At 43.1% G+C, this 12,273-nt stretch overlaps 1 protein-coding gene across 5 annotated transcripts in view; it reads left to right on the top strand.

The window, feature by feature from the left end:
• The window catches only part of rbbp8l (retinoblastoma binding protein 8-like), a 118,051-nt gene that overhangs the window by 33,414 nt on the left and 72,364 nt on the right, over nt 1–12,273 (top strand). For all 5 annotated transcript variants that reach the window (XM_072556423.1, XM_072556424.1, XM_072556425.1 and 2 more), the window contains 4 exons: nt 5,472–5,567; nt 9,629–9,741; nt 9,832–9,907; nt 11,136–11,302. In XM_072556423.1, coding sequence (XP_072412524.1) covers nt 5,472–5,567; nt 9,629–9,741; nt 9,832–9,907; nt 11,136–11,302 — 452 coding nt within the window. The remainder of the gene's footprint in view (nt 1–5,471; nt 5,568–9,628; nt 9,742–9,831; nt 9,908–11,135; nt 11,303–12,273) is intronic.

The raw sequence follows: 12,273 nt of genomic DNA, 5'->3' as shown, positions 1-12,273 counted from the left end.
CTTCACGATGTTACAAGACCCATTGCCCAGAGCCTACAGTCTCAAGGACCATATTGCTGAGGCTCAGTCCCATTGCAATGGATGTACCTTCCTCCAACTCCCCTCTTAGTTTCTGTGAATGGATCCAATTAACCTACTACTACCCACTTCCTTGACTGACATGGTCAGACAACCCTGACTGAAATGTGCACTGATCCCTAGCTGTTGGTATATATCTCCCCGACTGCATTATCTCTGGACTTGCTGTTACAGAGCCAACAGACTCACCGGGACCTTCTCCCTGGTCTGTATACACATGGACCCCTGACAGCACACACCTCGACCGAATACCTGACTGTTCAAAGCTCCTTGACTATTATAGGAATCTGCCCTTGATGTTCCATGCAAGTTTATGGATATCAGTTCTGACTATTTCCCATCAACTTTGACCCAGGGCTGCTTGGCACATGGAGCAGGTGTGACTGAAATGGAGACAGGAGCTCCAGGAAATAAATACAGTTCTGTGATCAAAGTTTGGTAGAAGATTTGTAGCTCGGATGCTCGTTGTTGTGGTTCTGTTCGCCGAGCTGGTAATTTGTCTTGCAAACGTTTCGTCCCCTGTCTAGGTGACATCCTCAGTGCTTGGGAGCCTCCTGTGAAGCGCTTCTGTGCTGTTTTTTCCGGTATTTATAGTGGCCTGTCTCTGCCGCTTCCGGTTGTCAGTTCGAGCTGTCTACTGCAGTGGCCGGTATATTGGGTTCAGGTCAATGTGTTTGTTGATAGAGTAATGGCACTCATCCACAGACTCTGGAAACCAGAGTCTAGATTAGAGTGGTGCTAGAAAAGCACAACAGGTCAGGCAGCATCCAAGGAGCAGGAAAATCAATGTTTTGGGCAAAGGCCCTTCATCAGGAACAGAGGCGGGGTGACTGCAGAGTGGAGACATAAATGAGAGGGGGGGTGGGGGTGGGGAGAAAGGAGCATAAAGTACAATAGGTGAATGGGGGAGGGGACGGAGGTGGTAGGTCAGAGAGGAGGGTGGAGTGGATAGGTGGGAAGGAAGATGGCAGGTAGGACAGGTCATGAGGGTGGTGCTGAGCTGGAAGGCTGGAACTGGGGTGAGGTGAGGAAGGGGAAATGAGGAAACTGATGAAATCCGCATTGATGTCCCAGGGTTGAAGTGTTCTGAGGCGGAAGATGAGGCGTTCTTCCTCCAAACGTTAGGTGGTGAGGGAGTGGCGGTGGTGGAGGCCCAGGACCTGCATGTCCTTGACAGAGTGGGTGTGGGAGTTGAAATGTTGGGCCACAGGGCGGTGTGGTTGATTGGTGTGGGTGTCCCAGAGGTGTTCCCTAAAGCGCTCTGCTAGAAGGCATTCAATCTCCCCAATGTAGAGGAGACTACATCAGGAGTGACGGATACAATAAATGATATTGGTGGATGTGCAAGTAAAACTTTGATGGATGTGGAAGGCTCCTTTGGGGCATTGGATGGAGGTGAGGGAGGAGGTGTGGGCGCAGGTTTTGCAATTCCTGTGGTGGCAGGGAGGGTGCCAGGAAGGGAGGGTGGTTTGTAGGGGGGCGTGGACCTGACCAGGTAGTCACAGAGGGAACGGTCTTTGCTGAAAGCAGAAATGGGTGGGGAGAGAAAAATATCCCTAGTAGTGGGGTCTGTTTGGAGGTGGCAGAAATATTGTTGGATGATGTGGTTTTTGCGAAGGTTGGTAGGGTGGAAGGTGAGCACCAGAGGGGTTCTGTCCTTATTACGGTTGGAAGGGTGGGGTCTGAGGGCGGAGGTGCGGGATGTGGATGCGATGCGTTGGAGAGCATCTTTACCCACGTGGGAAGGGAACTTGCGGTCTCTTAAGAAGGAGGCCATCTGGTGTGCTCTGTGGTAGAACTGGTCCTCCTGGGAGCAGATCCGGCGGAGGCGGAGGAATTGGGAATACGGGATGGCATTTTTGCAAGAGGTAGGGTGGGAAGAGGTGTAATCCAGTTAGCTGTGGGAGTCGGTGGGTTTGTAAAAAATGTCAGTGTCAAGTCGGTCGTCATTAACGGAGATGGAGAGGTCCAGGAAGGGGAGGGAGGTGTCAGAGATGGTCCAGGTGAATTTAAGGTCATGGTGGAATGTATTGGTGAAGTTGATGAATTGCTCAACCTCCTCGCGGGAGCATGAGGTGGTGCCAATGCAGTCATCAATGTAGCGGAGGAAGAGGTGGGGAGTGGTGCTGGTGTAATTACGGAAGATGGACTGTTCTACGTAGCCAACAAAGAGACAGCATAGTTGGGGCCCATACAGGTGCCCATGGCTACCCCTTTGGTCTGGAGGAAGTGGGTGGATTCGAAGGAGACTTCCCCCACCCTCCTGTCTGACCTATCACCTCCATCCCCACCCCCATTCACCTATTGTAGTCTATGCTACTTTCTCCCCACCCCCACCCCCCTCTCATTTGTCTCTCCACTCTGCAGGCACCCTGCCTCTGTTCCTGATGAAGGGCTTTTGCCCAAAACGTCAATTTTCCTGCTCTTCAGATGCTGCTGTGTTGAATGGGAAATATACCTTCTTATTTGAACTATCATTTGCTGTTAGTCCATGCATAACTTATGTTAAAGTAAAAGCTGCAAGAAGTGGAATCTTGTTGGTGATTTCTTATTTGGAGGTAAATTTAGTTATTTTGGTTTGCAATTTACCAATGAGGATTGTAACACTGGATTGAAAGTATAATTTAAACACAGGGTCAATGTAGGGAAGATGTTTGAACTTCAGAAGAAGACTGGAATAGTAGGATAGTTACTAGTAAATCCAACAGGGAATTCAGGAAAAATCTTTTGAATCTCAGTTCTTTTGAAAACACTTGTTTTCCCTTAAAGCCAAAAAACGTTAACATCTCAGCACTTAGGCTGAATCCATTTTTGTGAAGCTACTATCATATCCAGCTGCACAGCTGCATTTCCCACACAAAGGTGTGAGTAATTTGCACGAGTCTTCTTTATGAGTGGGATCAATTCCAAACTCTTGATTTTCCATTCAGTTTTCTGTTTATATTAGAAGTATTGTTAGAATTACGATAATAAAAGATAAAAAGATAAAAGATATTGAATACTCAAGGCATTATTTTTTAAAAGAGGTGAAAGCGGGCAGTAACTATGTGCTGTACAAGGAAGGGTCACCTGTTTAAAAGTCAAGTTTAGCACACAGTTTTGGTTTTCAGTGCTGATTAGCATAATTTAAACTTGGTGAAGAAATTCAGTCAGATGCCTTAAGTTTAAGCATTCAAAAGATATTATTATTTGTTCATTATTTGCTCAGCACTGGCCACAGGTGCTGCTAGACTGCTAAACTGGGGCAAAAACAATGACTGCAGATGCTGAAAACCAAATACTGGATTAGTGGTGCTGGAAGAGCACAGCAGTTCAGGCAGCATCCAACGAGCAGCGAAATCGACATTTTGGGCAAAATCCCTTCATCAGGAATAAAGGCAGTGAGCCTGAAGCGTGGAGAGATAAGCTAGAGGAGGGTGGGGGTGGGGAGAGAGTAGCATAGAGTACAATGGGTGAGTGGGGGAGGAGATGAAGGTGATAGGTCAAGGAGGAGAGGGTGGAGTGGATAGGTGGAAAAGAAGATAGGCAGGTCGGACAAGTCCAGACAAGTCAAGGAGACAGTTACTGAGCTGGAAGTTTGAAACTAGGATGAGGTGGGGGAAGGGGAAATGAGGAAGCTGTTGAAGTCCACATTGATGCCCTGGGGTTGAAGTGTTCCAAGGTGGAAGATGAGGCGTTCTTCCTCCAGGCGTCTGGTGGTGAGGGAGCGGCGGTGAAGGAGGCCCAGGACCTCCATGTCCTCGGCAGAGTGGGAGGGGGAGTTGAAATGTTGGGCCACGGGGCGGTTTGGTTGATTGGTGTGGGTGTCTCGGAGATGTTCCCTAAAGCACTCTAGGAGGCGCCCAGTCTCCCCAATGTAGAGGAGACCACATCGGGAGCAACGGAGCTAGGAGGCTGGGGCAGTCTATTTGGTGTGAGAGCACTCATTATGCTGTTGCATTTTTTACCATTCAATCAAACAATGAGAGTGTCACTGGCTAGGCCAGCATTTATTGCCCATCCCTAATTGCCCAGAGGGCAGTTAAGAGTTAACCACATTGCAGTGAGTATGGAGACATATGTATGCCAGACCAGGTAAGGCCAGCAATTTCTTTCCTGAATTAGTGAATCCGGAAGGGTTTTTCCACATTGACAATGATTTAAAGTCATCGTTAGACCCTTAATTCCAGATTCTTTGTTCAATTCAAATTCTACCATTTTCCATGGTGTGATTTGAACCCAGATCCCCAGAACATTAGCTGAGTTTCTGGATTAATAGTCTAACCATAATGCCATTGCCATTGCCTCCCCAATATCAATTTTGAGACTGCGACAATTCCAAGACATGGTGACTTGAATCAGAGGAGAACTGCAAGTTACAATGTACCTGTACATTTGCTGCTCACGTTCTTCTGGATTAGACCTTGTTTTTGTGAAGTACATGGGCTTCATGTGCCAATTTCCACTGAAAGTATGGAAACTGCCAATGTACGTGCAATGGTAGCTTTCTGTCTGACTGAGGGACTAAGGACACGAAGGTTTTCAGACACAGCACTGTGGCAGACCCACGTGGAAACAATCCAGAGGAGAAAGGACGCCTTGTTTCCTGAGGGGGGGGGGGGGGGGGGGGGAGCATGTGGTGGGGCTGAAGCAGCCTCCATTTAATTGTCTTGCTCTTCCTTGCCCCTCGCTTGATGCTGCTCTGCCTGTCCTCATTTCCTACTCCCATTCCTCCTGGAAACAAAGAGGAATCCTTAGCAAGATATCAGAGTCTGAGATCTCCCTTACTCTTGTAATATATCTGATAAGGTAGGGAAGCACACCACTTATTTTCTTCAGATGAAGTCCTCAGGTGAAGTCTTGAGTCATAAGGAGAGACTGGACAGGCTGGGACCTATTTCACTGGAGCGTAGGAGATTGAAGAAAGACCTTAAAAAGGTTGATATAACCTGGGTGGGTTACTCTTCGGAGGGTCGGTGTGGACTTGTTGGGCTGAAGGGCCTGTTTCCACACTGTCGGGAATTATATTTTATTATATTTTTTTAAATCATGAGGGTTGTAGATAAGATGAATAGCAGATATCTTTACCTTAGGGTGGAGGATTTCAGGACTAAGGGGGGACATTTTTAAGGTGAGGGGAGAAAGATTTAAAAAAAACATGAGAGGAAACATTTTTTACACAGAATAGTTTGTATGTGGAATGAACTTCTGGAGGAAGTGGTAGATGCGGGTACAATTATAATGTTTAAAAGACATTTGAAGAAGTACATAAATAGGAAAGGTTTGAAGAAATATGGGCCAAGCACAGGCAGGTGGGACTAGTTTAGTTTGGGATTATGTTTGGCTTGGACTGGTTGGACTGAAGGGTCTGTTTCCGTGCTGTATGACTCTATGACTATGACTATGTTACATAGTGATGCACAGAGATTGGAAGAGCTGTTCAGCAAGAACCACCAACTGAGGGAACAGCACAAGATAATGAATGAAAATGTCAAGAACTTGGAAAACAGGTAGGAAGAACTTTAAAAAAGGAAAAATATTTTTTAAGTCTCTTTCTAATTTGCTTCCTAAACTGTGAGGCACTTCTTTAAACTTTAAAGTGTCTAAGCTGCATTGAAATCTTTGAAAAAATATCCCAAAATACACACAATCTGGGAAGAGAGAAACATAATTAATGTTTCGAACCCAGTGACTCTTTATCGGAAGCTCCAAACTGCCAAGTTCCAAAAAAGTCATATTGGACTTGAAACATTAGATTGTTTCTCTCTCCTTAGATGCTGCCTGACATGTTGATTCTCAATCTGTTTCTCCCGCTTTATGGCCCTCCTGAAACTATCTCCCTTTAACAAGCCTTTGTCTGCTGATCCAGATATCTTCAAGTATGATTTGGTAATAAGCTTTGTTTCACAATGAGTTGTCTCAGGGAATTTTACAAGTTTAGGATGCTCCATAAACACAGGTTTTAGTTGTTATCGGTGCAAGTTTTATTTGACAGGCTTTGCTGTAATGCCCCATATTGTTCAGACATCTCCCAATACTCTCTAGCCCCGGACAAGAGGGATCAGAACACAACTATGCCCCTGGATCACACTGTGGAGCAATGCTTAGATGAGAGGACAGATGAAAACCTTTTGAGCCTTTCTTTGAAAGTAGCAGTTGGTTGCTATGCTACATTTTGTGTACAGCTTTGAAGCAGAATATTTAGAGCCCGATTTGTTCCAAGTGCCAAATGGAATGTGACTTAGCTTTAATGAGCAAGTACAAACAAACATTTTGAGTTGTTAGAGAAAGTAAATAGCCCTTCCCTTTGAATTGGGTGTAGTCATATCAGATGGAGCCCTTTTATTCTGAGTAGTTGATTGCAGCACAGGAGTTTCTGGTTTAAACACAGTTAGAATTCACATGAGGTGAGAAAATAAAGTTTGTGTGTGCTTTCAAGCCAACGCTCATAAGCCTTCAGTACAACATTAACCCTCCATTAAAAACTCTTTGTATTCTCAGTTCTAAGTATGAAGCATACAGCATCACTTACTATATCAGATGCAAAGGATTTATAGTGCATGTACTGTTTGGATGAAGTACAGACTGAACTCAGTTTACGATTAGAGAACATGTTACACAACTCATAAACATTCGCCCACAAACAAAGGCTCTAATGGATTACTGACACGTGTGGCTGAAACCTAGGATGAAACCTAATGATCTGTGAATTAGTATGATTTAGACAAGTTTTCATTAATAAATGTAAAGAAAAATGGTAGGCACAATATAAGCCAAGATTCATGTTAACTCAGATCAGTTATTCTTTGTTGATAAGAACTCTGTGGGACCGGTTAACTCATTTGGCAAGAATGGCCAGAGTGTGGTGCAAAGTAAAGTCAACACTTGGATTGAATCCTTGCACCAGCTGAAGTAGTTCTTGGAGCTTGTCTCCTTGTCTTGAACTATAGACTGATCATGGCAGAAGTTTCACACAATGAGCATGCTGCCAGAGAGAGAATATCTCATTATCTTCTTCCAGTTCTTCCAAAATGGACTTTAGAACATAGAACATAGAACAGTACAGCACAGAACAGGCCCTTCAGCCCACAATGTTGTGCCGACCATTGATCCTCACGTATGCACCCTCAAATGTCTGTGACCATATGCATGTCCAGCAGTCTCTTCAATGTCCCCAATGACCCTGCCTCCACAACTGCTGCTGGCAACGCATTTCATGCTCTCACAACTCTCTGTGTAAAGAACCCGCCTCTGACATCCCCTCTATACTTTCCTCCAACCAGTTTAAAACTATGACTCCTTGTGTTAGTCATTTCTGCCCTGGGAAATAGTCTCTGGCTATCGACTCTATCTATGCCTCTCATTATCTTGTATACCTCAATTAGGTCCCCTCTTCTCCTCCTTTTCTCCAATGAAAAAAGTCCGAGCTCAGTCAATCTCTCCTCATAAGATAAGCCCTCCAGTCCAGGCAGCATCCTGGTAAACCTCCTCTGAACCCTCTCCAAAGCATCCACATCTTTCTTATATAGGGCGACCAGAACTGGACACAGTATTCCAAGTGCGGTCTAACCAAAGTTTTATAGAGCTGCAACAAGATTTCACAACTCTTAAACTCAATTCACCTGTTAATGAAAGCCAAAACACCATATGCTTTCTTAACAACCCTGTCCACTTGGGTGGCCATTTTAAAGGATCTATGTACCTGCACACCAAGATCCCTCTGTTCCTCCACACTGCCAAGAATCCTATCCTTAATCCTGTACTCAGCTTTCAAATTCGATCTTCCAAAGTGCATCACCTCACATTTATCCAGGTTGAACTCCATCTGTCACCTCTCAACCCATCTCTGCATCCTGTCAATGTCCTGCTGCAGCCTACAACAGCCCTCTATACTGTCAACGACACCTCCAACCTTTGTGTCATCTGCAAACTTGCTGACCCATCCTTCAATCCCCTCATCCAAGTCATTAATAAAAATTACAAACAGCAGAAGCCCAAGGACAAAGCCCTGTGGAACACCACTCACCACTGACTTCCAGGCAGAATATTTTCCTTCCACTACCACTCACGGTCTTCTGTTGGCCAGCCAATTCTGTATCCAGACAGCTATGTTCCCCTGAATCCCATTCCTCCTGACCTTCTGAATAAGCCTACCATTGTGAACCTTATCAAATGCCTTGCTGAAGTCCATATACACTACATCCACAGCTCTACCCTCATCAACTGTTCTAGTCACATCCTCAAAGAACTCGATAAGGTTTGTGAGGCATGACCTGCCCCTCACAAAGCCGTGCTGACTGCATTTAATCAAGCCATGCTCTTCCAGATGGTCATAAATCCTGTCCCTCAGAATCCTTTCTAACACCTTGCAGATGACAGACGTGAGACTTACTGCTCTGTAATTGCCGGGGATTTCCCTATTTCCTTTCTTGAAGAGAGGAATTACATTTGCCTCTCTCCAGTCCTCAGGTACGACTCCGGTAGAGAGCGAGGATGAAAAGATCTTCGCAAGTGGCGAAGCAATTGCATTTCTTGTTTCCCAAAGCAGCCGAGGACAAATCTGGTCTGGGCCCGGCGACTTGTCAATCTTAATGTTTGACAAAATTTTCAGCACATCAGCTTCCTCTATCCATTCCAGCATGCACACCTGCTCTTCAAAGGTTTCATTCACTACAAAGTTCGTTTCTTTCGTAAAGACAGAAGCAAAAAACTCATTTAGGGCTTCCCCCACCTCCTCAGACTCCACACACAAATTCCCTATGCTATCCCTGATCGACCCTACTCTTTCTTTGACCATTCTCTTATTCCTCACATAAGTGTAAAATGTCTTTGTGTTCTCCCTAATCCGTTCTGCCAAGCCTTTCTTGTGTCCCCTCCTGGGTCTCCTCAGATCATTTTTAAGCTCCTTCCTCACCTGCCTGTAATCCTGCAGAGCTGAGCTTGACCCTCGCTTCCTCCACCTTATGTAAGCTACCTTTTTCCTTTCGACGAGAAGCTCCACCACTCTCATCATCCAAGGTTCCTTTATCTTACCGCTTCTTGCCTGTCTCAGAGGGACATATTTATTCATCGCTTGCAACAACTGTTCCTTAAACAGTCTCCACGTGTCTATATTGCCTTTACCATGGAACAATTGCTCCCAATCCATGCTTCCTAACTCATGTCTAATCGCATCATAGTTTTCTCTTCCCCAATTAAATATCCTCCCATTTTGCCTAATCCTCTCCTTCTCCATAGCTATGTAGAATGTGAGGCAGTTGTGGTTTAAAATGACAAAATGTTATCTGATATGCTTAGGAAGATGATCTATACTTTAGAAAGTAAGTAACAAATCCATATAGGAAGGGAACTTAGGATTTGGCATGGTCAGATAATTAAAAGCAGCATCGTATGTCAACAATTAAAATGCTCTGGTATTCTGTGATTTACTTCTAAGGGCATACATTCAAAGATAATAAAGTTATGTTATACTTGTCTGGAATCTTGATCCAACCATATTCTGCACAAGTCTGATCTTTATATATTTTACACCTTAAATCAATGTAACACACTAACCAAAAGTTAATGTTAGGTTACGTGCAGGTCTGTGTGACAGGTGTACAGTCACCCAGGAACTGGCCAGGAAAAAACAACAGGAATTTGAAAATTCTCAACTTCAAAGCCTTCAACATATTTCCATTCTCAGTAAGAATACCAAATCTCTATATTGCCACATTTTCTACTTGGTTTTTCATAGTATTGTGTCTTACTTGCTTCTGGCTGGACATTTTGCAGCAAATGAAATCAGCGGATTGAAAGAAGAAAACAAAATGCTTCGCCAAGAACTGAGAAAGCTAAAATATTTCTTGGAGTGAGTAAAATCAATTGGTCCTTTTTATATTAGCCATGTCAAAATATTCCTACAAGTTCTTACCATGCGGAGGTTTAATGCCATTTATATTCCTACAAAAAATTTACAATATAAACAATTATTTATTCACATGATGTGTGAACTAAATTTGTCCTTACACCAAATGGTTAGACTCCTATGAACTCAGATATATTCAGTTGCTACTAAGGATTATAACAACTCATATTACAGAACATTACTGAATGATATGGCTCATTTGGAATGGCTAAATGTCATCAGCTGTCATGTCTGTTGACATTAAGTTTGAGCAGTTCTATCATGGATGGATAAATGCCTCCATTCTTCCAATTTTTACTGACTGGTGATATTTAAAACCTAATTTTCTGGACAGTGAACCATACAAATGTTGCCATTAAAAAGACCACGAATGGTCACTAAGAAAATGTGCAAAGAAAATTGTGGAAGAATGCCACAGAGCTAGGTAAAGTGTGTTTATCAAGGTTCCCACAGAAGACTAAGTTACCAGCTGGCTCAGTATCGGAGGCAAACCAATCTCCCATCCTTTTGCAACTTGTGTTTGCTGCAGTAGACGTCACTTTGGTGCACAGAGATATGTAAGAGTAAATTGTGACTCATCGCTGCAGTTGCATGATGGTAGCAGAAGAGATAAATGAGGAGTTTAGAAAATGCTTACATAGGCAGTCATTTGAAAATGGAGTTCTCTCCCAAATGAAACGTTGCTAAAGAAAAGTTGATTTGTATGCCTATAAAGCCAATCAGATAATTACTGTATAATATCATTTCATGTTAAGTCATAAAGGTAAATTAAGGTATATGCAAGCTTGGCAAACAGTGGAATAAGACAAATAGCTCATGGAATAAAGCAAACATGTACAGACTTGATACACAGAATATTCTGTTTTGTAATACATTCATACTGAAGAGGACTAATGTAATTTAATATTCACAGTGACAACTGACGAAACTAAACTAGCCGCCCACTTTATATCCTGTCCAATTGTGTACTTCATAAATCAATAAGTTGTTCAACCTAATCTCATTAGTACTTAGCCAGACAAATTTGATTATTAATTACCCCAGTCTTTCTACAATAGTATATGGGAAGAGCATGAAGAAACGTTGTCATTGTTTGATAGTAATAGCACTTTTTTTTCTTTTGAGTGTACTGTAATGAATTTGTACGTGTTTTCCTTTTGAAATTTGACAGTGCTAGGCAAAGTCAAGTGTATCCAAGAGGAGGCCGTTCTTTGTCAGACAATGCCACACCTTCAGAATCACCCTTGAATATTAAAAGGAAACAAAGTTTGGATTGTTCATTCAGTTCTATGCAGGAACATCAGAGCCTTAAGCAACAGTCTAAGCCTTTTACAGAAGGTACAGTGATTCTTGAATGTATCTAATAGCTAATACATGCTTACTTTAAACTATTGAGTTTCAGCAGTTCTGCCTTGGATGGAAAAATGCCTCCATTCTTCCAATGAAATTATTAATTTAAATCTTTGAGTACATGAAAACATTTTTAATCATTTTCTGTTGATTTTTGCAATAATCTTATTTCATGTTATCCTGGAATAATCTCGTAAAATGTATAAACTTATTTAATTAATTTACATCTTGAACATATTAAGTTTCAGCAAGAGGCTAGTTTGAGCATCAGAAGTTCAATCTCATAAGTAAGTGCTTGAGATATCTATAAAATCGTCTTATGTTAAACCTCACAGGTCAGGGTACATGGGGTATCCATATCCTTGGAGTCCAAGGTTTGGGCCACAGTTTGTGGATCAAGTGCTACCAGTCTGCTAATTACAGTAGATCAGTCAAGAAATCACTTCATCTATGGACCATGCTCGCTTGGAGTTGCCCTTACAGGGAGATGGGCTATGGTCAGTTCCAAGGCTTTGGTCAGTAATGGTCAGGGGGCAGTCCACAGAGTCCTGGCAAAAGCAGGCAACTCAAGTCCATGGTCGGGCTTCCTTGAGTTGGGTTGATAAGGGAATGGAGACAGGGAAAGAATGGAACCTCAAAATGAATAGAAGGCGACTGGGAACACGGGAAAGTGTGGAGATGTTTCAAACAGGTCACATACATTGGAAGGGGGCAGGGCCAACTAAGACAAGGACATTTCATTATTAATTGCATAAAAGGAGGAAGACTGAGAAGTCTCGAGATCAAAGGGATAGCATCACAGATGAAAACATGAAAGATGGGGTAATTTGTGTGTGATAAGTGGAATTGGCAAATCACTCACACTGAAACAAAACTGAAACCTTGCCATTAGGGATTGAAAGTCAATAAAAATGGTTGACATGGCATGCAAAGTGAGTGGAGTAATTTGCTGGATTTTT

Source organism: Chiloscyllium punctatum, chromosome 37 (assembly GCF_047496795.1).
Source record: "Chiloscyllium punctatum isolate Juve2018m chromosome 37, sChiPun1.3, whole genome shotgun sequence".
NCBI classification, from domain to species: Eukaryota; Metazoa; Chordata; class Chondrichthyes; order Orectolobiformes; family Hemiscylliidae; genus Chiloscyllium; species Chiloscyllium punctatum.
Note: the sequence above shows the minus strand (reverse complement) of the source record. Positions and strands in the feature narration are given on the sequence as shown.